The sequence below is a fragment of the Phaethon aethereus genome (genome assembly GCF_964289735.1).
Source record: "Phaethon aethereus genome assembly, chromosome: 1".
NCBI lineage: Eukaryota > Metazoa > Chordata > Aves > Phaethontiformes > Phaethontidae > Phaethon > Phaethon aethereus.
This window is the reverse complement of record NC_138575.1, coordinates 14532164-14559372: the sequence shown is the minus strand read 5'-3', so window position 1 is coordinate 14559372 and position 27209 is coordinate 14532164. Positions and strand designations below refer to the sequence as shown.

The window sequence follows — 27209 nt, the reverse complement described above, 5'->3', positions numbered from 1 at the left end:
ATGGCATAATGTTTTGCTGTATTTCACAGAAGTGTTGGAAGTCCTAAAAGAGTTTCCATGGTGCACATGGTAGGGACTACGACCACAACCTCACACTGGTAGCACCATCCCAGGACTGGGGCTACATGTAAAGCTCAGCTCAAGCTTTACATGCGCCTCTGAAAGTCCAAGCAGCCAGAAGAATTGATACAGCTCTCCTTCCCACAAGCAGAGGAAGAGAGTGCCCTAAAACCCGTAGGAGCCTCAGGTAGACGTAGTTTTGCATTTCTGGACACACATATTGCTGTAAATAGAGCTTTTCTAAATGAGTAGGAAGCAAATTACATCCCGGAGAAGTTTTCGTTTACTCCTATTTGTACTCTGAAAGTTTGCAGATGGGTGTTAGTTTAACAATCCACCGTATTTGAAAAATGTAATATTAGAGGTGTTACTTCTGTTGTTCTTCCTTGTCAGTGTAACTGGTCTGGTAGCCAGAAAAAAATTACCTATTTTGACTTTTCTTTTTGGACCATTCCTTTATGCTCCTTCCCGACATTTTCATAAGCGAGTGAGGTGTGATCCATTAGAGAGGGCACGCAGCTGGCTGAAAATGACACTCATAAAGTTGCTTTCAATGTCTTACTGTTGAACAGAGAGGCTATTTCAAGGAGTTCGTACGGATCTATCTTGAGCCCATTAATGTTGATTATTAATTAATTGGAGAAAGAATAAAGAACACGTATGAAGAGTGTGTATGAGTCTAGACAGATATTGGAAGAACTTTGGCTGCAAGAAATCAGACTTCAAAGGCAACACTGGCAAACACTAAAAGGTTTTGAAAGTTCCAGGATAGAACTGAGGCTGTGAAGTATTATACTTAGAAAAGAGGGATGAAATGAGCAATTGGAAATAAAGAATAACTAGCAGTGTTAGCATGACAGCTCTGTAGGAGAAAAACAAATCACATTGCATTGTATCTCTAGCTGATTATGAGAAAACAAAATGACAAATCTTTCTCCATGGTACACTGGCTGGTCTGTTAGTTGTAGGTCATTAATGGGAAATACTTATTCTTTAGTCAAAACTGGTGAGACCTAAAGTAAGAAACTATGTGCAGCTATAGACATAGCCCTTCCTCAAAGATGGAGACAGGTTGAGAGAGACCAGAGGACACCAAGAAAAAGGTACATTGTTCAGAAGGTGAATGGCTAGAGGACAGGCAGTGCGAGTACTGGACTTTTTAATTGGAGAAAAAGGAAAAAAAAAAAAAGAGAGAATGATGATGATTTCCCAACTCAATTAAAAAAAAAAAAGAGGAAAAAAAAAAAGTGAACCACTTTGGTTTCTTTGGTCAATGAGGGAAATAAAAAGAAAGAGCAACTCAGTTGGCAGCAAAACCCAAGGCAGTGTACCAAGAAATGTTGTAGAGTCTCCTTTTTTGGAGAAGTTTGACAAAGGCCAGGGGCAGTGAGCGTACTTTGTCTCCAGAGAGGATTTCTGGACACCCATTCAAGCTCTATGTTTCTATCAGTAGCATACAACAGCACTGCCATTGCTATTGCCTGTTGGATCATGTGAATATTGATTTCACAGGGCAGCAGCTCTGTGACCATTTCTTGTGTTCTGCCCTGAGACAGGTACGTTTTCTCAGGCAGATGTCCTTAGCTTTGCGATATGCTTACTCTTACTCATGTCCTTCACCGAATCCCTGTGCTACCAACTTAGCTGTTTTGGTTTAGGAACTTTTCTTTTGCTATGCACAGAAACAATGCCTACAAATTATTCTATGAATTTAAAAGAAGGAAAAAAAAAGAGCACAGGAAGAAAGCAGAATGGGACTTCTAATTTGATTAGTCATGCATATAGATACATGTACGCATATATAAATAAGTATACTACATTATTTATTGTTGTCTTTTTTATGTTCACAGGGCTACAGCTACTCATAGGGGCCAAGTTATATTCAAGGATGCCTTAGCACAACAGCTGTGTGAACAGGGAGGTAAGAGGCACCATCAATTAAAAAATATCTGGTACATGTGGTTTTCCATCGTACTTGCATGTCAGCGTAACTCAGCATGAAAGCTATTTTGTAAAAAACAGCATCAGGATCTTCTTTATAGTCTTAAAACAGGTATTTCCTTTGGCTTCATACTTCTCACCAGCTCTCTGGGAAACCCTTCTGTCCTCTGCTAAATGTTGGGGAATATACAAAAGTTAAAGTAAATCTTACTGCACTATATACTTACCCGAAATCGGCCTGTAACAACCAACATTTGTTTTTTTGTCAAAACCACCAGCTGAGTTTTAGCTCTCACTGTATTAACTATAAGCAAAAAATGCAATATGCCTGCAGCAAAAGCTTCATTTACCATCCAGCTCACACGTATCTTTGTGAAGAACCTGCGTTTCCATTTTGTGAAAGTAGGCCATCAAATTTTTGCTTGTCACCTACAAAATTTGATCATTTTTATAGCTAAACAAAGTGTTTGACTTAAGCAAACTTTAAAATCTAATTGTTTGCACAGCTTATCTTATATATCCTTCTGATGAATAATCTAAACATAAATGTCCTGTTGTGAGCTGTTGTCTACAAACAGCACACTGCTTTGAACCTGCTTCATTAAAACAGTGGGAAGTAGAGAAGGTATCCATCATTTTTGGTACAGGAGAGAAAGGAATTTCTGTGCTGATCCAGTTTTCTCTGCAAAATTCCAGTGATATTTCCATGTGAAAAGAGTCAGTGAAACATGGGCCAGCTAGTCTAAAATAAGTATTTCCAAATTAGAAATGTGTTGTCATATTAACAAATGAGAAAATGCTCCCAAAATACATCTTTTGGGGGCATTAGAGCTATTTTTTTTTCCTTTGAGATTGGGAATATCTGTGCAATGGCTTTTGCACTAAGAAGCTGTTGAACCTGAATAACCTCCTGAATATGTCAGGAGCATATATTGAGTTATTCACATAAGGTATGAATAGTACCCAATGAAAATGCAGGGAAAGTATTTCAATTTTCAATTTCAGTATTTGAATTTTCAATATTTTAATATTTCAATGGGAAGTGGGCAGGGGGATTCAGAGAGGTGACTGAAGATGTCACCTAACAAGCTGGGAAGTTAGAATTATTTACATTTTGGATGAATTAGAAAAATGTAACACAGGTGCTGGCAATCAGAAGGGAGCGTTATAACGGTCTGGATGGAGGGTGATTCAGGTAGGCATGTATCAGTATTTTCAGTGTGTGGAAGGAAAAACATATGGAGAAATTACCAAAATGCATTTGGTACTCAGAACAGGACATGATTGTACCGCCATAATGCAGCTGCGGAGAGTAGTGTTTCGGTGACTAGTATAGGGGTTTGGGAGCAGAATTCCTGGCAGGAACACCATTTGGCATGTGCCAAGGAGGATGGTGAGGATACCTCACACAGGCGACTCACTGGATGGACACAAGTCAAGAGCGGAAAAATCAACATGCGGTCTCGTCAGCATAAAATGGTGAAAAGCCTCGTAAGCAGATGAAACTCTCCAAAGCACGGCTGTGTAGTGAGCTCACGTGCCAAAGGCAGTCCGTGGTGGCCAGAACAGGTAAGGAAAGAAGGAAGTAAAGGACATATTGATGTTAGAGTGAGAGAGAGCCAGAGAGCTGGCAGCGACCAGCGCGATGAAAGCTATGTGCAAGGAAGCTGAAAGGAAATACATGACAGTGTCAGAACTGGCAGCATCGTCAAGGAGAATATGGGCAAAGCAAAAAGATTTCTCCCTGCTAGAAGAAAATACCTTGATAAGCAGATACCAGTGAGTAGAAATCCATCCATACAGGCTTTGACAGCCCTTTCTTCAGACATGTTGTACTGGCATTTTTTAATAGGAGAGTTGACAGCAGAAATTGTAATTCTTTCACCCTTGTCTGCTTCACATTTCTCCAATTTTGGAGCATAAGCTAACCACAAATCACCATTTTAGCAATACTTATGTTGGTTAGAACAATAGGTCGTTAAGGTACTATGTGCTGTCCCTCAGTTCAGAGGGACTCTGCAGGAATAGGAGAAAATGGGATTTGTGTGTTGGCTGTGTGTAGAGAATGAAAGATGCTGCGATGTGCTATCCCTGGGCCTTCACTGACTGCTCAGCCATGACACTCCCTTTGCCTTCTCCTCCCCCCTAACCACTGATAGCCACATCCTGCACTTTCCCTGAAAGGGCCTCCAGCTTCCCCACATGGCACAATCTCCTGCATCCTCAAGACTTTTATGTTACCTGTGATTTTCTCATCAATACTCTTTGCTTTATACAGTCACTTCAGAGACTTTTTGGATTTGTGTCCTGGGAATATTTGATGTCATTGTGCTAACTCTGCAAACATCAGGTTTGAGTTAGTCAAGGATCACCCAGAGGTACAGTTTTATAAACAGTTCACAGTGTATGACAGCCACGTAATCAGTCATCATATTTCCCTATAATATTGATGTGCAAGCTTCTCATAGGTTCTCTTGGTCCTTCTCTGTCCTTTACTGTGTTCAGTTTTGGGCCCCTCACTACAAGAAGGATGCTGAGGTGCTGGAGCGTGTCCAAAGAAGAGCAACAAAGCTGGTGAGGGGTCTGGAGCACAAGTCTTATGAGGAGCGGCTGAGGGAACTGGGGTTGTTCAGTCAGGAGAAGAGGAGGCTGAGGGGAGACCTTATCGCTCTCTACAACTACCTGAAAGGGGGTTGTAGTGAGGTGGGTGTCGATCTCTTCTCCCAAGTAGCAAGCAATAGGACAAGAGGAAATGGCCTCAAGTTGTGCCAGGCGAGGCTTAGATTGGATATTAGGAAAAATTTCTTCATGGAAAGGGTTGTCAAGCACTGGAACAGGCTGCCTAGCGAAGTGGTTGAGTCACCATCCCTGGAGGTATTTAAAAGGCATGTAGATGTGGTGATTGTAGGGACATGGTTTAGTGGTGGACTTGGCAGTGTTGCGTTAACAGTTGGACTTGATGATCTTAAAGGTCTTTTCCAATCTAAATGATTCTGTGGTTCTCCCAGATTTTTATCTTCACCAAGACACCTCTCCCCTTAGTTTCCTAGACTGGCCAGTTTTCCTGACCCGGCTAGTCAACAACCCCGTTGTCCATTACCCTTCCTCCTGTCCATTCCAGCACCAGGTTCTCCTCTGCCCTTTTGTTCTTATTTCTTCAGCAGACAATGTGCGTTGCATTAGTCTCCCTAACCAGTGCATCCTTTTATAGCTCTTATACTATTAGGATAAATTTTCCTATTCAAATAAAAGATGCTCTCTTTGAAGCAAACTTCACTTCTTTTATTCCATGAAGACAATAGCAGTTTCATCAATACTATTAATGTAAACAAAGGATTCTTCAGAAAGAATTAGAGAATTTATTTAGATGCAAATATCATATTAAGGTATATGCAAAACAGTAATGCAGATTGACATAAATGAGGTTTTATGGTCTGATTTTGGCCCTAAACATTACTATACTGAAATGCTATAGTGAATGATGTGACATATTAACTAAAGAAAATAAAACCACAGGGCAACTTCATAGATTTATTACAGGATATCTTTTTAATAAGTATTTTCACTGGAGATGGTATCAGACTTCATAATAACTAGTCCAAAGGATATACATGAAGGAAGGAATCTCAGAAATCATGTTCGCTGTGGCTGTCCACCCTCAGATGTGCATTAGTAAATCCTAATACAGTTAATGGGATATGCACAGTGAAAGGAAAGCGTAGTTCTTATTTTGAGGAGAATTAGAGGATGACAAAGAGCAGTCTTAAAGGATGGCAATGGCAAACAAGCAGCCCTATGTATAATGTAAATGGAATAAGGAATGATGCCACAGGGAAAGACACCAAGGAAAGCAAAATAATCACTTGACAATCTCTGTGTTCAGCATATAATAAATATTTTAGGAAGCTAGAGAGATCTTTGAGAACTGATGTAAGCTTTAAAGTTTGTAAGAATTTTATCGGATTTTGAAGAAAGGTGACATAAAGATTGTCAGACAAAGGAGTTAATCCAGCACAAAAAGGCAAGAAAACAAAAAGTGTATAAGGCAAGGTAGAAAAGGTAGGTGTCATATAAATACTTTTAAGGACAAATAAGGATGTTAATGACTGATGATATTCTTGCCATTAATAACATCTTTAACTAACAATATCTTTAACTTGTTGATCTAATAGCAAAATAAATGGAAAATAAGGTAAACTTATTATTGTACAGATTAATTCATATTTATTCCTGGCTTGAGTAGAACAAAAATCATACATCAATAAACAGTAGCACAATTAAAATGGAGTTGGCAAAACATCAGACCCAGCTGCATTGCACTGTAGAGCTCAGCAGAGTTTAGGTCTGTATGAACGCAGCGATGCTGCTGGGAGGAACAGCTCGTGGTGCAGCATTCACGTCACACAACCCTGCCTGCCTTTACGGCATCAAGTGGTTTTAAAGGGTTAAGGAGACCATGCTCCTGGTACGCTACGTGAATTTGGACCAGTACTACAGTTCTTTGGAATAAGGACCATACTGGGAGATTCGTGAGCATGGAATTTACTTCGGACTGACTAGAGAAGAATCTCTGAACAGTAAAACCTAAGAGATGGAAAAGATGAAGGATGTTGTTCCCTCATAGGGCAAAATCATTCCTTTCACCGTAGTTTCCAGAATTTTATACAATCTCATACTCAATGCCACAAATTATTGGATTGGGATTCTTTTCTTAAGAAACAGCTGTACAGTCTAACAGATGTCTCCATATGAACGTAAATCCTGAGAATTGGCCCAGACCCTTTTATTTGATAGCTTCTGCCTGAATGTTTGTGGAAGAACTTTTAGGTGTATTTTGTAAATACGGATTTACGAACACTCTGAAAAACAAATGCAAAACAGGTTACAGGATCCCAGGCTTGACCAGAGCAGTATTTTACAGAACTAGAGTTCAGAGCTGACGTATTGTTCCTTGGCTTATGTGTCAGCAAGAATAATTCAGCCCTTGGGCAACACACTGACTCTCTCTAGGGCGATGTTCAGCCTCTATCCTTCAATAGCAATTTTGTTTACTAGTAGAGAGAAAGTATTGGCAGGAGTCTAAATAAAAGCATTAATTTTCTTTTTCATCTTCATCTGGCTGCTAATGACAAGGAGATTAGACCTTTTCATAATCTGCAAAATAGAATATACCTCTTTCCACATCTCATTTGTGATGGATTGATGAGCAACAGCTAATGGCTGCTGGCCCTTGAACTCTGAGCACAGTGTTTGTCTGGGAGCATTTGAGCATTTGTGCTTCTGTAATTCACTTTTCCTTTATATTTTAAAAAAAAAGTCCAGGGTTCTAGGAAAAAAGGAAAAAGTCTATTTATTTTCCAGTGAGTTTTAGGAATGTTTTCACATGCTGTATTCCCTACCTATGCCCGTACACACACTTGACCCCACAGATCTACGGAATATGGGTGTAAATAGGTAAATAGTACAAACTGATGTTGCTGGAATATGTGTTTAATTTGCATTATGTTAGTTCTTTTTTCTGAATGGAGACTGGTTTGGCTTAAGAGTTAGCCAGTACCATGTTTAATGATTTTGATTCTTGTTTTTCCACTGACATCAGGACCATCACCAAATCTTGTTTCCCTCCACATATTCCAACTCCTCTAGCTGAAGATGACATTCCCTTCCCACTTGTCTCTTATTTCCCTCCCTTCCAGTTTAATCAAAACAAGGCATATTTTTCTATTGGTTTAACCTTTCAGTAGCCTTACTTCATCCACAGAAAATTTTAACCATTTACTCCAAAAGATGCCTTCATTCTCCCTCATCCCATTGACACAGAGCCCCACAATGACCCCATTGACTTCTGAATTGCCCATTACTTTCCTCAAGTTTCTCACGCTTGCAGTTTGACTGTGGCCTTTCTCTCCCTGAATCACTTTGTATTGTGTACTTTCTTCTGCGCTTTTCCTTACCAAAAGGATTGCCTTGTCTTACAAGGCAAGCATCCTACATTTCCTTACATTTTCTCATATTGTATTTGTTCATGCCTTTTAGATTAGGAACTCTGTTGAGCTCCGTTTCCATTCTTTCTTAGTACAATTAATCTCTTGTAAAGCTCTGTATATACCCAGGATGCTAGTTAAAAATCAAATAATAAATTCATTTACTTTAATTTTTTAAAAAGAAATTACATTCTCAGTCAAGCTAAGATGCATTTTGAAGCCACACAAATACTGATTTGAAATTTAAAACCATCAACCCAAGTGCCCAAGGAACATCTAAGAAAGTGAATCATGGTTTAAAATATGAACTAAGATGGCCTCTTTTCCCCCCTCTCAGTCTGAAGTATTGTATAATTTTTTTAAATTGTAAATGTTTTATATATTTGCCTTATATAGGTACTCTGCATATAGTTTATGCAGAGTTAAAAAAAACATAATTTTTTTAGCTTTGTGATGTTATGCAAGGAAACTCCATTTGACTTCAGCCACACCGTATGACCTACTGTAAAATCCATATTGTTTTAAAATAAGTAGTTCTCTAAATTGATAAAAGAGGCAGATCTGAAAATATTTTAAAACTACTGCAGCTGTTCTTATGTGATGTTCTAAATTTCTATTATTTGGGGACCTTAACTACAAAACTTAAAGATCAACACAGTGCTGTTTCGCAATTAAATATAAAATGTAACATAGAAATTATTAACAGGGAGATTAAAGTCTAGGTTTATTACTCATTTAATGGAGTTTGAATTACAAGTTATATGAAGGAATACTTGAGGCAAAAATGCTTGGGCTTCTCAGATCCTGTAGAGATTTGGGAAACATAACCCCTCCTCAACATAAAGTCTTCATTGTAAGAACAACCTTTTGTCCAATATTAAGTGTTTGCTTAAGTCCAGTTTTAGTTTTTTGAATGAGTGATGAGTAGCACTGGTATGTATCTGCACCATTTCCCTCATTATGGTCCATTGGCAAGCAGTTTTGGTTTGCAATACACTATGCATACAACTGACGAGCTGTTTTAGGAAAAATTCTCAGATCCCAATTTTGTATTCTTCAATCACGCAAACAGCAATTTATATAAAAAACAGTGCTGAAGTCAAAAGGAGTTTGAAAATTTAAAGGTTCCAAGTTTGTGCTATACCTGTGCCTTATGGCTGAATGCTGAAATTTTACATAATAACTTTAGAAAGTTCCATTAGTGATTGTGTGTATCCTGGGACGGACTGCCTTCCACAGAGAGCCTCTTCCAAAGAGTGATGCCAAGTGATGACCTGGGCTGAATGACAATCTAGTCTTTCATTTTCTCCAACTGCTCTCGTTGGAGAGGAAGGTCTCTTTCGATTGAGTTAGTCTCAAAGGCTAATGAAATTTGCTTGTCCAGCTAATGAACTTGCCCATGATGTGGCCTGACACGTCCATCCTCCTCACAGATGAGCACTAGCGGAGTGGCTCTCAGCCACATCTGCCCTTGCAGTGGATCATCCCTTAGTGATGATCTGGAGTTAATGAAAAGGGGTGATGCAGACCATCAAAGACAGAGGTCCTATTTTAAGCTTAACCTCTTACATCAGGAGTATTTCAAATCCCATGCCATAATGTACTACTTTTCCTACAGGTAAAATCCAGGACAGCTTGCATTGCTCGATCTGGGAAACAATTGAGTTAATCCAGGTTAATCCATTTCTTCTGTGCAAAGAGCTTTTAAAAGTTTTTAGAGAAATTTATACATGCCTCCATGGAGAAAAACGATGCCGGGGACTGCCAGGGACAAATGCAGTCTTTCCCTGTGTAGTACTCAACAGTGCAGCCCAGCATTATTCTAGAGGCAGTGCCAAACTTGATGTGCTATTGGAGCTGTATTGCTCCAGATTTTGTACCGTCATGATGAGACGTCTTGGCCATTGCTAGAGTCATTATTGTCATTTCTGCTGGGGAAGACAAGGTGACATGGATAAGTTTCTTGTATAAAAAAATGGAGAAATTTAGCCACATAAAGAAAAAAAGATTTCATAATTCTGCATGTCTGCAATTTCTATTTAGCATCAGACTCTTAGGAATGCCTTTGCTCTTCACTGCAGTAAAGCTTTCAGTGGTTCTGTGGTCATTTTCAGCGTTGTCTATATATATATAAGGTTACTGGATGGAGTAAAATCTGTCGGTCTCCCAAGTTGTAAATCAGTTAAATCAAAGGTTTCTGTCTAGGCTAAATCCAGACTGCTTGCCATCATTTTCTGGTCTGCAGATACTTCAGTTGTTTCTTGCTCAGTCATCTTAATCACCAATTTCCCCATGAAATGTTGCAGTTTCATTACAGAATGTCGCGCCCCAATGCAAACCCAAAGTTTAAGGAGAAAACAGGAAGAGAAAAACAAAATTCTTGAGTTTTGTGTTGGACTTTCTATTCAAATGACTATGTGTGAGGGCTCTACACAGATTGCTGCATTCATTTTTATGTTTACTTTTAATCTATTTTTAATTTGTCAGATGTTATGACAGAAATTGCAGTACTTCAGTAATTTTTTGCAAATATGCTGAAGAAATCAGGAGTACTGGCACAATTTAGGTCAGTGCCCAACAAGAAACACAGAATCATCGAAAGAATCCTGGCTTCAAAACTTCTCTTTTTCTGGTGTTCTGTTAACCAAAGTACAAAATACAGCTAGAAATACAGCTGAATGGATGAGGTACTGAGGCAAACAAGGTAGCTGCTCCCCGGGAGCTTGCTCATATGCACCCTCTCTGTCTCTGCGAAAGAGGCGTAACTTACTTTGGATTGAAGATCAGGCAAGGCTATCGATGTAGTAGCTACCATGGAGTATCTAACACACTGTGTAGCCACCTTCTAGTCTCCCCTATATTGTTTATGTAGCTGTGCCCTTTCAGATACATCCTGTTTCTATTTGTGTAATTTTACACCAAAACTCCTGTTGCAAAGTGTTAGGAGAAGACTGCTTAATAAAGTTTTGTTATGTCACGCACACGCCCCCATGCATAGTGTGTCTTTACGGCAGCCTATTGTTTCTCAGAAGACACAGGCTTACTGATGAATTGATTCAGCAATGCATGTAAAAATGTGCTCTAAACTAAGTGTTTGATTCAGTAATTTGCTGAGTCAATCCCTTACTTGTTGCCCTAGAAATATTTTTTTTGTTGGGACTTTTTCTTCTACTTATACCTGGTAAATTGTTGTCTGGTGCAGTATAAAGGGTCAAAGTGTGGTATTTTCGCTTCCTCTAGGCTATTTCTTTTCTTCAGCCTGATTTCTACTTTCTTAGTAGTCAATCATTGAACTACTGAATCTTAATCCAAATTATTTCTAATAATATCCCATAATCCTAGACTAGAAGTGATCTTTCTTGCCTTGCAGTACAACCATTTCTGTCTTTTGTTTATTATTGATGCTTCTTTTAATTAAAGAATATTTATTTTTTCTTTCTTATCACATTTTTATAACTTTTACTGCGTATCACATTTTTCATAATTTAAATGTCAGGATAGTTGACTTAATAAAACATGTACTGTACAATTTATTTTATGCTGAATCAATTTTTAATGCTGCAATTAAGCCCCGATCATGGAAGATATTCATGCATTGTGTGTCTTTGTTCTCCACAGCTCCAACAGAAGCTCCCTTACATCCTCACCTAGGTAGGTGATTTGTCATTCTTATTACTAAAACTCAGAATCACTAACTTCATTATAATAAACAATCTGTAAGGTCATATGAAACTACCCCTGGGGAATTCAAATAAAAATGAGACTCTCATAAAATGAATTGAATTATGTCTAATTCCGATCAGTTGGTTTTTTCATTGTGATTTTTATCGCTGTTTATTTATTGCCTTCGAGCCCTTGAGTACATCACGCCGCAGAGCTTTTCTTCCTAGCGACCCCAGCGTGGGACAGCAGCGTCGCAGCGGTGCCGGGGCACCGGCAGGAAGGTTTCGGCGCCGGGCGCCGCCGAGGCGCGCCCCGGAGCCGGGCGCCGCTGCTCCCGCCCCCAGGCCGGGCACGGAGCACGCGGCAGAGCTGCAGCCCGCACCCGCCTGCCCCTCTGTTACAACAGCCCGGGGCAGATTCTGGCGTCCGTGCTCGGTTTGAACGGCAGGTGACAGTTACTTCATTCATTTAATGGAGGTATTTGCAGGGAAAGGTCTGGTTAATACAAATACAGCCGCCAAAGTTTGGAGGTTTGGGGTTTTTTTCTCATCATACCACAAATCTAAGGAGAAAGATGGAGTCCAGAGTTTTGCAGACCGATGCTTAAAAACATTTGCATAACTCCCAGTTTATATTCCTTACATGAGTTGACCTTACTGCCAGCTCCTTTGATAGCAGCAGAGAAATTCCAATGAGCTCATGGATTTTTGCTTATGAGTTGTCAGAGCGAACCCCCTGACTATCAGAAGGGTAGTACACTCACTAGGACATCTCATCCTTCCTCCTGCCAGTGTTTCCAAAATCTGGATTCAGAGGGATTTTTTTTCTCAACATTCAGAACAACCAACAATTTGGAACAAAACTTCTTAAAACATGTAGTATGTACCTGATGGCTGCATCTTTCCGTAGTCATTGCACTTTGGTGATAGGTTGGGAGACTTCGTAATTTTACGTGGTGCTATGATCCAGAGTAAGCAAAAAAACCTGTAACTGAGAAAACCCTGCTTTTCTAACTAGTATACTTTAAAAAGACGATTTCCTCATTTTACAATGCATTAACTCGTGGTAAGGCAACACTTCAAAAGCACTGGATGATTACACTGGATTTTTTTCATATAGTGCTTTCTTTTCTTTGTAGCTGAGATGCACAGTGACAGCATTATCCTACGAGATGACTTCGACTCCTACCATCAGCAAGAATTGAATCCTACCATGTGGTGAGTTTCAGACTTCTGCTTTCCTTTATAGGCATTTGAACAAGTTAAAACATTTTGTTTACTGTAGTGAAGTCTTTGTTTCATATTAAGTCCTAAATACTTCAGCTGACATTTCTGTAGGCTTATGTGTGTCTTTGCTCCATTGGGACCTAAATATATTTGTTTATTAATTAATTGATTAATGAGTGACTGAGAAATTCTAAGCCCATTGAAGTGAGAGACAAATTCTCATTGACTTTAAATTTTTAATTAATCTAAAAATAGAATAAAGGAGCTGATCTCAGTGTATGTTTTTGTATGAAGATTTTTATTTCTTGAAATCATCATCACTTCATGGAAAAGGTGATGAATTTCAACAACTCAATAATTTGTTTTTTCAAATTTTTTTTTAGTTCATGTTCATGTAGTACATATTTCTGGTTAAGTCAACTATAGTAAAAAGTCCTTCTAAATTGAAATAAAATGTTACCAAATCATTAAAAAAAAAAAGTTAACTGGAATTAAATACCTCCATCTAATTTTCAGCTGCTGAAAATGTTTAAGGTTGATTTTTTTATTTTTTTGTGGAAAGCAAACTTTTTCAAAACTTTTGTATTCTATAGGAAGGAAAACTCTTCCCTTGCCAGCTCTATACAGCAACTCTCAATTCCTAGGCTTTTTTTGTCCAATGGGATTCCTGAGTAGGATGTTTCATATTATCACAGTCCACATCTGAAACAGCAAGCCCAGGTTGTTAGCAGTCTTTAAGCAGTGGATGTTTAGTAGAAGCTCAGTAGATGTCACCATCACCGGGAGTGTTCAAAAAACATGTAGACCTGGCACTTCAGGATATGGTTTAGTGGGCTTGGTGGTGTTGGGTTGATGGCTGGACTTGATGGTCTTAAAAGTCTTTTCCAACCGTAATGATTCTGTGATTCCGTGATATGCTGTTGGAGAATCTCAGGACTCTATGTGCATAATAAGGCAAGTACAATTTAGTGAAAGAGCACTCGGACAGCATCTCCCCCTCTGCTCCCCACTTCTCTGCCAAGCGATCGTGGACACCCAACACCTACACCATTTAAGAAAACAAGGAAAGAGGTGAGGAAAAACAATCATTTCACTGTTAATAAAGCCAGGTATCCATCCCTGCCAGGGATGGATGCCTTAAGCCACTGCCACAGTTCTAAGGACTCCAACAGTAAATAACATGACAATATGGAGAGATGGCTGTTTGCAGAGCCTATAGGAGTGGGACACCCGATATTATCTTCACTCAGAAGCGGGGAGTTGGAAACAATTGCAGACTATTAGCTTTTAGTCAAAAGGAATGTTTTTTTAGCAAAGATGACTCTTAGCCAGACCTCTCAATCTTAAATATTAATAACTTTACCGCCACAGTGATCACAATGATAGAGTACCATTTCATATGGTATATGTATGTATGTCACAAGAGAGGAAGTTATAGGTCGCTCATAGTACAAAGCCGATTCTATTCTGTATAGTGAATATTTCTGCTGGTCATACTATACCCAGATAAACCCATCTATTGGTCTTAATATGAAGTTTTGAAGATTGGAGTCCCCTTTTTTAATGTGAGATTGTTACTGATTTTTCTATTCCTTCCAATCCTATTTCATAAATGTAACTATATTCATTGATTTAATTCATACAAGACACAGAAATATTCTACTGAGTTAGTTTATCTCATTTAGATAGATTCTTGATGGGCGTTTTATCAGTTACCTGCATTTGTTAGTTAGGAATACATATGTTCTGTGAAATCTGACTTCATTTTCCTTTTTATTAAGGCCTGTCACAGTTTTCCATCTGTGCAGGTCTTTCACAGTTTCACCACCTTATGTAACAAGATTGTGGTTTATGAAATTGTATGGATATTTTTCTTTTGCACATACTTACTGTAATACTTTTAATATGTGCCTACTATTCTTCCTCCTTTTGTTCCTTTTGTATGATCTCTTTAAATGTTTTTCTGGGCAGATGCATTAAGGACCTGGAATACTAGAATATAAAAAACCCTCTTTCTTTATAGGAATGAATAGATCAAGGGCTCTTAACGGGTTACAGAATAGCTGCCGGGGTAGATAGCTTTAGCAGCAGTGTGTTAAATGGACTTGAGTGGAAAGAAATGAGAGGAGGCATTATTTCCCTGCACATGTCTCATAACTCACAGAGGACCTGTCTGTTGGGAGCCTCTGTAATTTATTTATCCATTGCTCTCTTGTCTTTAAATTCATCCTTGCCTTATAGAAGTCTCAACAGAAAAATTTCAGACTAAAAGAGCCCCCGGTCTCCTGCTTGTTTTGCCCCTGGGATTTGGATTTGGTCCCCCTGGAAGAACCGTGACGCACCTTGGTCGGTGGGTCGGTGCACAGAGGTGTGTGCTGGGAGTGTCCCAAAACTCACCACTATCCCAAGACAGATCCTTTGATTTTCCTCTAACAACACCCGAAAGCCAGCATCTTCAGCAGTGCTAAATAGAAGTGGAGTACAAATGAAAGAAAACTAATGAGGTGTCATGAGCTTTTCTGCGTAAAGGATTTCTGCAGCAGCTCTGCCTCCAGTGAAGACCCGCTTGGCAGCAGAAAGCTCATTCTCATTTGACTGCCTGGTGGGAGTTAAATCAGGGCTTATTAACAGTTTACGCCATCCACCCTAAAATTGCATTTCTTTCCCCTGGCAGCTGCTAAAATCCCATCTTTACCGCAAACAATGGCAGTAACTGCTAGAGCAGTATCTCCAGCCCTTCCCTGTCCCCAGCCTGCCGTGCTCCGAGCGCGCGGTAGCAGCTGCCTTGTGCGCACCGGTACTCCAGCGGTGCCCTGTCACCAGGGACCTGTCTCACTAAGCCACTCCAGCAACTTCTGAAGCCATTATTTGTGTAAAGACAAAAAGAGAACTGTTTGTATTTTCCTATCGTCTTTTCTTCCCAAATCCTACATAACACTGCCTTGGATACGATTAACATTGTCCCACTCCTCCTGGTCCCCTTTCTGGCATGTGCAGCTCTGGCAGAGACGGACAGTCCAAGTGCACAAGCAAAGCATTTTACAGCTTCTCTGTGTGTCTAATTTTACGAGTCCCAGCAGAGCTGGTGTGTCACTCCCTCACGGGGAGAGGCCTCACATCAAGTAAGTATTTTGCACAAGGGCACTGTATGATTTTGAGAGTGACTGCCTGTTTTTTATTGATTTCTGCTCTTTCGAATGCATTAGAAGGCACATCCGACCCAGCAGCCATCTGTTTCTTTGGAGCCGGGAAAGAGCGGCTGTGAGTGTTTCTGGAGCTGCAAGGGGAGGAGGAAGGGAAGGTCGGGATGGGGCTCTTTGTAAACAGAAAAATCACAGCATCTGGGAATGGGTTTCTGAACTAAGCCACAGTTTGGTGACTGAAAGAAAACAGAAGAAACTGCTAAAGTGGGAAAGGATGAGGAGAGGATGAGGCAGCAGGAGAGGACACATAAGGAGAAGGAAGCATGGAAGATTTCTGTGCTGGAAATGCGGGAAGCAGAGCATCTCTCATCTCTCTCATTTTCATGGGACTCAACCACCATGGGGATTTTCTTGTGTGGTGTGTCCAGCTAACTTTTATATTCTTTTCTTCCAGCGTGCAATCGTTTCAGAATATTATAATTATTTCCAAATTCCCCCACCACGGGCAAAAACCTGCTTACTTAAACAAAGATTTCTCATTTCTCGGGTCTCGTTTGCCACCAATTTTACAAACATCTCTTTGGCTTGTGAAACAAATACACTTCACACATTCATAAATGCCCGATGAATCTTATGTCTAACACATATTAGCTGTGGAAGTTAAGGTAGCTAAGCGACCCCCATTCCGTAGTAAACACAGCACCAATGGCCATGTTAAGCAGTTCTTGCAGAACTAATTAGACAGTAATGTTTAGTGCATTTTTCGATGAAAAGTCAAATAGTACAGGTGACTAGTGGTCCATGAGACTTGCTGAAAACTGGCAGCAGTGTGTCAGTTCAGAAATCTCAGGAACCATGGAAGTAATTGATTCTCCCTGTAAGGAAAAGAAATCTGCACCATGTTGTACTGGCCAGGGAAAAGCCAAGGAATGGCTGGATGAGAAACGGTCCAGTATGGGTGGTATCTGGAAGAGTGTCCTGGTCATTGAGCACCTGATTCTATGACCACCTTCCCTTCATGTGACCTCATGAAATTGCAGAGGAGAGTATAAAAAGGTGCTATATAAGAACTGAGGCAGGCCAAACAAGAAATCTAGAAAAAATATTGTGTTTAATCTTATGATAAATGATTTAATGTTGAGACAAAATAAATTAGTAAAGAAGAAATGCTGGCATTAAGGTATGTTTCTGTATAAAATACTTGGTTTTAACAGTAGGGCTGTAGACAACAGGGGATCCAGTATATTTAAAAAAGAAAGACTCTGTACAGAAGCTTGTTGCTGGCTAAAATCTCCTTCCCAATTTGATTGCCATGTTTCATCTCAAAGCCTATCAGCACTCCAAAGAGCAATCGCTTACAGAAGACATACTCTTCAAAGATGACATGAAGAAAAGCTGAGCATGTAAAATCAATCAGTAATAAACAGGTTCCATCACTTCTTCATGGCATATGAGGAATGAAGAGGTACAGTGGTATTTCCAGTGGCAAAGAGGTGGAGGAAAGCTTTGTGACAAGAGAGAGAAGTCCTAAAGTGGTTTCCAAATTGCACTAAAACTGCGGGATTAAACTTCAGAGAGATTTATGGTTTTAAATCTCTTGGCAGCTTGAGATGTTTATCTTCTTTATAGTCCAGACATCACAAAAGACATCAGTCAATATAATGTCCACAAACTCAGCTATTGTAGGGGGAAACGAGATGACAAATTGGGATGAGGAAACAGCAGATGTTTCCCCTTCAGCAAAGTGAAGAACAATAGCAGAGAGAAGTGGGACTCTCTAAGGCAGAGATGAGAGCGATGGCAGGTCTGCAGAGAAGACATCTAGATGAATATGACACATGTCAACAGTGGCAGCGAGTACCAGCTGTGAAGGGAAAGCTGAAGTGATTTTAACCTGCTAAGATTTTAGACTAGGCAGGTGAGAAAGATAATGTGAAAAGCTGCGCCCAGCCAGGGCAATTAATAGTCTCCTGTTTGTATAAATGGAAAATAAATTAACCTTCCTGTCTGCACCAAGAGAGGAGCAAATTTGATCCTTTCTAAGCACGTAATACAGTGACGATGATCTGAGGAACAGCAGATCAATTATCTTACTCTTCATGCATTCCTGTCAAGCTACTGAGAAATTTATTGTCAGAGGTAATACATTTCAAAGAGACCATAAAGATTTGAATCGGGATTACCAACAGCCACCCAATTCCTTATGAGACGAGTCATCCTAGAAAAGATGAGTGATGATAAAACAGTCGTCTTAGAAGGACAGTGTTTCTGGATTTCCAGACAGTATTTTGTAGATCACATTACAGAAGTAGAATAGGTGAACAGCTGAATCACTTTGTATTCATTGAAATATGAGAACAACAAAATGAAAATACCCTTTGGATTACGTATCCTGTCCTTTTATGAGGGCGTAAGTGGTCCCAACATAGCATTCATAAGCAAAGTTTTCCTGACCTATCTGCCCCCTCCTGCACATATCAGGAGTTCAGGCAGGTGCTCCCCTGTAAAATCCCCAAATGTAGGGCCAGATAATTAAAATAATGCTCATAAAGAGCCAGAATTCTACAGAATTGCAGGTATTCTTTTAGTTTCTGTTCCTGTGTTCTTCAGCTATCAGAGTTTAGGGATCAAGTGAAATTCAGATACTGACAAAACACATACTCTGTGAACTCTCTGTACTTTCTGTTAAAGTATACTTTGCTTCACTCGCATGCTCTCTTCTTGCCCTATATTGAGAAATAAAATTATTGGCCAAATGTGCCTTCTATGAGTAAATACTAACTCATTGAAGTTGATAGGAACTACAATACCTTATTAGAGGATTTAATTTTGCTACTTAAATCCAAAATGCTAAATGCTATCAATATGAGTTGCTGAATGATTTTATTGGCATGCTCATACAGGAAAAAACCTCAAGGGTTTTTTACATCTGACTTTGTTTTGGGAAGTGGAGCTGAAACTGACCTTTAATAAAATCTCAGAATAAGGGAGAAATTTGGCAAGTGGGAAAGAGGCATTAATCTTTGACTTCTGTGATGGACTTGGGCATAAGAAAGCCAGTCTTGTGCTGAATTCACCAAGGACCAACTGAAGAGACCTAAAATAACAAATGCAATCAATTATTCACCACATCTATGCATCTGAAAACCTAACATCCATCACTCAGCACAGCTTAGCACTCACAGACCTGCAGGGTATTGTATGCTGTGCAGAGTTAACCCATTCTGCCAAAAGTTCCCCACTTTAATTTAACTAAATTAAATGGATTTAACTAAATCCACACTTTACTGGCCTGGGAAGGTCTCCTGGGAGCCAGGGGAGTGGTGAGGAGTCCCAGTCTGCTGTGGGAGCAGACCAGGAGGTCCCAAGCACCACTTAGTTAAACACATGCTTTAAAAATTCATTTAAACATTATTTCTAATCACTACCTGGGTTTGCAGCAGTCCATCCTCCCTTGCTCAGACCGTTTGGATGCATGACCCCTGCAGGGAAAAGCTGCCCCAGCCCCATGGGGTTGCTGACAAGAGGCTACCAGCCTCTTCCTAGCAATGCAGCTGGAGATTTCATTTGCCCCATCCAGAACCATGGTAGGCTGATGGTTTTCAGATACTCAGGAATAGAAAAATCCTGCTCCAAGCAGTTTACAGAAAGACTTGCAGAGGTTTAACAGAACACTTATTAATGAAAAGACAAACAAGCAATATAAATTAGGAAAAGAGGTGAAAAAAGCCCAAGGAAACTTATGTAGGAATCAACTATGATCATTGAAGGCTCTATCATATATATTGACAGCAAGTCCCTGTCTCCTTGGGATTTCTTCATTTTCATCTGATTTCCTGTAAGATCTGCTGTCCAGATATTAGCTGGAGAATGGAAAGACAGAAGAAAACCAAACCTTTGCAAACTACTAAACTACATCTGGGCTGTATATATGGGAATGTGTATTTTGGCAGCATTATACATCAGAAAGGGTGGCCAGGTCTGAGGCACTCTGTGTAAGAGAAGCCAAAGGAAAAACTGCCTAAACACCCCTTACAGGAGTCCATTGCACTTACTTAAAACTCTAAAAATATCAGTTATCCAAGTACAGACAAAAATCGATAAGAAGGCTTGGAGTGAGTTCACCCTTGCTTGCAATGGCGTTGCTCTGGGAGAAAATGTGAGCCTGTAGGCTCAGTTAAAGCCGAGCTTTGGGTGCCTGAAGGCAAAGCTGGTCAGCAGCGGTGGACGCAGTTTATCAGGGCCTGGCAACATCGCCAAGATTTTTTGAAAATCTTCTGCCAAGATTATGCCAAATCATTACACGTGCTGATATGCTGATCCTTGAAGGTGAAGGAGAAGGCCCTTTCCTTCTGCTCCTCAGCCAGGCTGCCTGCAAAGTCCTTCATATTAAATAAAGAAATATCAGGACAGGTGCAAGTAGTTGGCTCAGCAGCACTTACCAGCCGCTCTGGGAATGTCTTCATACTTTTTCCCCTAAAATGTGAACAGAGTGGCAACTCTCTGTTACCAGGAATATGGGATATGACAAATATGAATAGAAAGCAGCAGCAAGAGCCATGTTACAGCAGCTGGGCTGTAGGAGCCTCTTGGTGCCCCATTTTGGGTAGGGTCTGCAGTCTCGGGTCTGCAGCCTCAAGTCTGCCCTTTGGGGCAAATAACCCTGCGGGCTGGAGGGGACTGATCCTACCCCCTTCTCCTGGGCTGTTCTGTGTGGTAACTGCGGTGGTGGGTTTATATACGGTGTATCAAATGTGCGGTAAGGATTTTGGAAGAAGAGTGACTTTGGGGTAAGTTATGTAGGTAAGACTTCAACATGGTTTCCCATGGCGTCATGTTTTGTAGTCAACAACCGGGGACACTCTTTTTTGGAGGGGACACAGTGTGCAGAGAGCAAGTACTTATTCACAAGGACCTTTCTCAAGAGGCGGCTCCAGTACATCGTGCATACAGCTGCTCAACCTTTACGTTCAGCCCCGGGATGACAAAACAGTCCCATTTGTCTGAGCACCAAGATGTAACGGTCTCATTTTACAGTTTGCAAGCTCAACACGGTCTCAGGCGTGTGGTTTCTGATCTCCATGTTGAACACGGCGTGTTCTCCCTGCAGGTCTGAATGCAGCAACTGCGAGGTTGGAGAGCAGTGCGGTGTGATAATGCATGGCAACGCGGCCACTTTCTGCGAGCCATATGGTCCCAGAGAACTGGTAAGTGACGGCTGGCTCCCCTGCCGGGGCGGGGGCTGCAGGCTGTGGATCCAGGCTGTCTCAGCTGCAGAGATGTTGGTGTGCGCTGCAAGTCTGGTTGGTGGTCAGCAGAAGGGCTCTTAAGCAAGGCAGTAGCGCCACGGAAGAGCACCCCAGGAAAATCCCAGCGTTTTAAACTATAGATGCTAACCAAAGGCTATTGCAATAGTTTGCAAGCAAAAATCTCCTGATCTGGGGTGCACCCAAGTTATTTAAAGTATCTATCAAGGAGTGGAAAGGCAAGGAAATAGAACTGTGTTGTCAAACTGGCATCATTCTCTTTTTATTTCTGACAAAACAGAGACAAAGTTCATTTTTCTTCTCTTATTTTATTAGCTGTGGCCTGTTTTTTTTCTTGTTGCTCTTGACAAATGTTAATTTGGTTGTAAAACGTCACTTGTGAACAATGCATCCTACAGACTTAAATGTAGCCTGGGGCAAGCACCTGCCAGTCTCATGGAAGCGTATGTAGCAAATTGAGTCATGATGAAGGTGAGAGAATTAATTTAGTTGGGGTGTAGTCTGGTCATAAAATTGCTGTAAGAACCAACACGGTGCAATTCACATTAATTTGGGATCATCTGGGTGTGGAAAATTAATTGAAAGGTACGTAACTAATGCCCACATGCTGATGCTGGGCAGCTAGCTGCAACAATATACATAAGATGGGGGTTTGGGGAAGAACTGGAAAATTAAAAGACCAGCTCAAAGCCTGTGTAATTCAAAATTAATTTTCATGTTTTCAATAGTCTTCTGAGTGGAGGGAGAGGCTGATTAGAGCTATTTGAAGAGCGTACGTGGAAAAGGGCCATAAAATAGAAGTGGTTTTGGCCAGGCATCTTCTCTTCATGTCATCCACTGACAATTCTTTTAACGGGGTTAATTTTACATCCTTAACTGAGACCAGAATTCCACAAAAGCAATGTAGGTATTGCTGGTGTGGTGACTGAAAGTTATAAACACGTAAAAACTAATTCAGAGGTTTTACAGATAAAAGAGAATTTCAGTCATTTCCCTCACAGCCAGCTCCAGCAAGGGAATCCTGACAGGGCTGCTAAATTGCCTCTCTGCTACTTTGAATCCTATTTGAATGTAGTATGCTTCATTAACTGCCTTCGGAAGAGATGCATTGTTTTATGTCCTGTGCAAAAATGAAGTCACACCACTGGGATATTTTTCCCAATTTTTAAACTCATTTTTTAGTTGCAGTATTGAGCATAGGTGACACCCCTTGAAAAACAATTTATGACATTTAGCAAACCCAGGGTCTCCGTATGAGGGTTTTGAAATGTCATTAATTAGCTGTTTTCTCCTTGCTGATACGGAATTTAGACTATCCTTAATAATCACGAATTGTCTTCAAAACGCAGTGTTGGACTGTATTTGTCGTATGACCATGTGGTAAAATAACACTATCATGTCATCAGGATCTTGGAAAAATTTATTATGATCCCAAAGTAGTGTGATTGAATAGTCAGCTGAAAAAATCATCATGCTTATAAACAGCAGCCTAATAATGAAAGTGTTTATAAATATTATGCAGAAAAATGAAATCCTTCTGAAAGAACATGCCAATGGCTTACTGTTTTGGATGAGCACAGGACAGTGTTCGTGCCAGAGGTCTGACCTAGTTTTATTTTTTAATATGGACATAGGCTTAAATCCCTTTTTTTCTGACAACCCACCTGTTTCTGATTTGTAGTCCTGTTTCATTGATTTCACAACATATCTCTTCCTGTCACAAATTCTAAAACCTGTTTCATTTCTCCAATCATGATGCATTTTTATTCTACCACCCTTACTATTTGAATCCTATTCTGTCCCTGCTTGAAATGGCTCTTGAAATCTCTGTTTCTGTTCACGGCGCCTAGTGCCACATTATTGCTTTAAAGTACTTCGTCAAGAAGAGTTGAATTTGCAAAATGTATTATATCAACAGCTGTGACAGCTGCTGGTTTGCTTCCTTGACCTCCCTCTCTTCTCCTGACTCCCAGCAGCTGCCTGTTACTGCAGGCAGAGGGTTTTTTAATGCCCACTGTCTACGTCTATTGGTGAGAATGTACCACTGGCAAAATCCTGGAGAGATGTATAGCATCAGAGATGTTGCAAGCAAAGGAAAATAACTACTAAAGGCTCCCTACCAGCCTCTCTGCAGCGTCTGAACTTGGTAGTCCTTTGCAAAACTTTGCAAAAAGTTTTTAGTATGTCTAACGCTTTTTTCTAAAGCATTACTGAAATGACTTACAACTTAGTCTATTTTAAGTCTACATGAATGCCTCTTCTATGATAACTGATACATTTAATTTCTTGGTGATACGGGCCACTGAACACTGATAAAGGGTTTCGTTTTCAAATCAGAACTTGCATAACATAATCGAATGTGAACTAATATAATAGGTACTCATAACTCAAGTCAGAAAGCACTTTATTATTTGGCATGATAAATGTGATACCTAATACTGAATCGATCCTGACAGAATGGACTTAAATGGGGACGTGACTGTATTTTTAAAGGAGTTACATAAATGCAGCTTCCCTACATTTGTTTAAAGACTAAAATTAGCTGTTAGAAATATTCCAAAAAGAGAGAAAACTGTATTTTAAGTAAACATTATGGACAGATAGTGCCAAATTTTCAGGTAGTTTTTAAAGTTGCTGTTTGAGATGATCGTGAAGCCTTAGGAATCTGTCTCACTGAATCTGTCTTAGTTCACAGAGCACCAACAGCTGTGATAAATTCCCATGCACCCTCCTAAAGTACATGTAGTCTTATTATCAGCTAATCTTCAGTGCATTTCAGTGCAGGTCCCGTTCTTTAACATTTATAAGAAGCTCCTCTCCGTGTGCAATATGTATGTAGAAAAGAAACAAAACACACAAAAAATTCATGCTAATCTATGCAGGTCTCCATCCATTATTTTTAAGGGCATAATTTCATGAATACCTCAACTTGGTGCATACTGGTACTGGAAGAAGTCCAGTCCCTTTTCCTCTTATGCACCATTGTCTGTCCCCTCCTGCTGGGCATAGAAACGGTTTCTGTACAAGCATTGGTGGGCTGCATGGCAAGCCACACCAGGAAAGTAATCCAGATTAAAACTAACTCGCAAAGGAAAAAGACTAAGAGTTTAATATGTCAGCTATTTGAGCTGATTTAACATGCAGCTACCCAAAAGCTGATGTTATTACATGGGAGGGAGTGGAGGGAGCTATCACGTAGGAATTTGTTAATCATATACATTTGCATATACATATACATACACATACTGAACATGCATTTGCAAAGATACGATATTCTTTTTAAAGTCTACAGAGACAGAAAAGCCAGTACAGGTGACTGAGAGATAACATTAGTTCTGTGTCGATAGAGTCCCAAATAACAGTCAGAAAACATCTGCATTTAGGACTAGCTTTTGTTCAGTGTCATGCAGCAACGCATGGGTAATAAGGGACTTCAAACATGAGAGATATCTCTCTCACCAGTTTTCATGTTTATCTGCGTGGTAGATAATTAAAGAGCACAGGAATAGCTGATGATGGAAGCATCTCTGCTTTCACCATGCAACTCAGGGAAATTATGCAGGAATTGTACTGTTCATCATTACAAAATGCTGATAAAATTGCCTTTGTAATACTGCCGTAGTTAATGGGCGCTTGAAAGGATGTAGCATCTTCCAAGTCATTGAGTCTAATCTTTACTTGCATGCTGGCTTTTTTAGAAAATGACAGTTTAGTGTCCATGAGCTCCAATGTTTATCTATATTTTGCTGATTACCACTTTTTTTCATACTATTTTTTTCATTCTATTCCATTTCCTTTACATTACTCATACAAGCAAAGCAGAAGGTTCATTCAAGTCCTCCGGGTGCTCTGCTTGGAGCTGCCTCCATGCAGTTTCCCAGCTGAGCCGAAAGCTGCTCGTCCCTGTTCCTCCAATTAGATGACTTCTTTTATGATAGTTTAAATTTACTGTCTGGACAGGTCATGCCTTTTTTCTTTTTCTCTTTTCATCTAATGTTGCCATTGTCTTCAGTTTATACATTTTTCCTTCCTCAATATAGCCTCTAGAATCTGCTTGTAATGATGAATTATAACTTTGTTGTGTCTTTTTCTAAAGTGAATGAACCAAACCTTGAGTCTCCTCTCTTTGGGGTGACTCTCCACTTGGTCTTTATGCTTACTAAACGCTTGCAATGATTTTTCAACTCTTTGAAAAAATTACTTGATCAGGCAATGTTTTTAAGCAATGCTTCTGAGTGCTTCTGCCTTGCTTGTTATGTAGCAGTACCATTAAGTCCAACTTTCAAAATTAATTGGAAATACATAGGTGTCTTTCACAACACTCTAGTGCTTTTTATCTTATAGTATTTTCAGGAAAACCATCCTACTTTGAACTACTGAAATACGGGGGCAGTGAAAGAAGGGAGAAAGAAAGGCATCAAAGGAGGGTGGTGTGCTGAATACAGAGTGAGCTGCTCATTGTTTTCTGCCTGTTTCTAGGTCTTGTTTGGATGTCAACAGTGTGTAGATGCTACTACAAAATTTCATGGTGTATATTATGCAGTATCACCAAGGTTTTGTTTGATTTGCTGTTGAAGACAGATTTTATTATTCCCCCTTAATATTTCATTTTATCATTTTAGTTTTACTTAATGTTATTTTAATTATTTATTTATAATAATTTTTAGTTCTTGTTCTGTGCTGGGAGAAGTAAGTGAAAGTCGTTCTGCATATACAGATTCATACTAAGCTGACCACAGACCCCATAGACTACAGGGTTTCCTTCTTCAATCTTCTAAACACTGGTCAAGTGCCAGTGTTTCACATAAATGTGCTCAGTTTGTAGACATTAATGCAGTAAAAGAAAAAAAAATCCAGCTTTGACATATGATGATATATCAATAATCAAAATGACATGACAGAAATGTGCATGGTCACTCAACCTGAAAGGGTTGGCAATTAATAGTTTTATGCACTTCAGATCTAGGTATCCAGAGAGTTTCCATGCTTTCAAAGAAAAACAAGTGATGAATGCATTGTTTTGCTGATCTAACACAACCTCTCTGCTGTTTGCTTTTCTTCCTGTAGACCACCACTGGCCTTAACACAACTACTGCATCCGTCCTTCAATTTTCTCTTGGTAAGTTTAGCTCACTCCTTCACCTGAGAAAGTGTAAAAAGTCACTGCCACAAAGGAAAATGACCCTCAAGTTCAGGTTTAGCTTTCTGATCAATGCTGCACTCAACATGAGGGATTAAAAAAATCTATTAAAAACTGCAGCACATCTATTCATCTCCTTATCTAGAGCTCCTAATCTCAGCTTTGGAAAGGAGCAACTCCAGTGGATACTCTGATGATGGGAGGCATAGTCGTGTTTGGGTTTTGTTTTTTTTCCACTAATTTTATAATCTAATGGATAACATTACAATCTCTTGCTTATTCTCTGAAGGGTGATTACTGTTTCTAAAAAATGAACTTTTTAAACATTTTAAACCCTTGATATATTCCAAGTTATGGCTGGGTAGCGCTGTTCTATACAAACAGAATAGGTAGGACAGACCAAAACTAAATGCTATTTAGTTCATATTATCAACAGTGTGATTGTATGCTGTATTACTTAGAATACCTGCGGTAAGTTATTGCACATTTTCACTGTGTGGTTGTGGCTATAAATTGTGGCAGAGGTTGTGGCTTGGACTGAGAGTAAATTGGGAAGACAATTTGTTAACTCATATCTCAGTGTCCAAAATACGAAGGAAAAATGTTTTTATGATACAAACAGTTCAATAAAAAAGCGAGCAGGAAATGTAGCCTGCTTCCTCTGTGGAACCCTGTATATGTGTTTCCAAATCATATTCTTATCTTTAAAAAAGTAATTCTCCAAAAAGTACCTCAGCAGAGCTGTGATTAAACTCTGGAAATCTCAACTGGAAACAAGAGCTATC

The 27209-nt window shown here is 39.8% G+C and overlaps 1 protein-coding gene across 1 annotated transcript in view; it reads left to right on the top strand.

The window, feature by feature from the left end:
* The window catches only part of RELN (reelin), a gene marked incomplete at both ends in the record, with an annotated part of 255345 nt that overhangs the window by 75900 nt on the left and 152236 nt on the right, over positions 1 to 27209 (top strand). The window contains 5 exons of the mRNA XM_082013997.1: positions 1911 to 1981; positions 11604 to 11636; positions 12787 to 12865; positions 21128 to 21224; positions 26352 to 26403. Coding sequence (XP_081870123.1) covers positions 1911 to 1981; positions 11604 to 11636; positions 12787 to 12865; positions 21128 to 21224; positions 26352 to 26403 — 332 coding nt within the window. The remainder of the gene's footprint in view (positions 1 to 1910; positions 1982 to 11603; positions 11637 to 12786; positions 12866 to 21127; positions 21225 to 26351; positions 26404 to 27209) is intronic.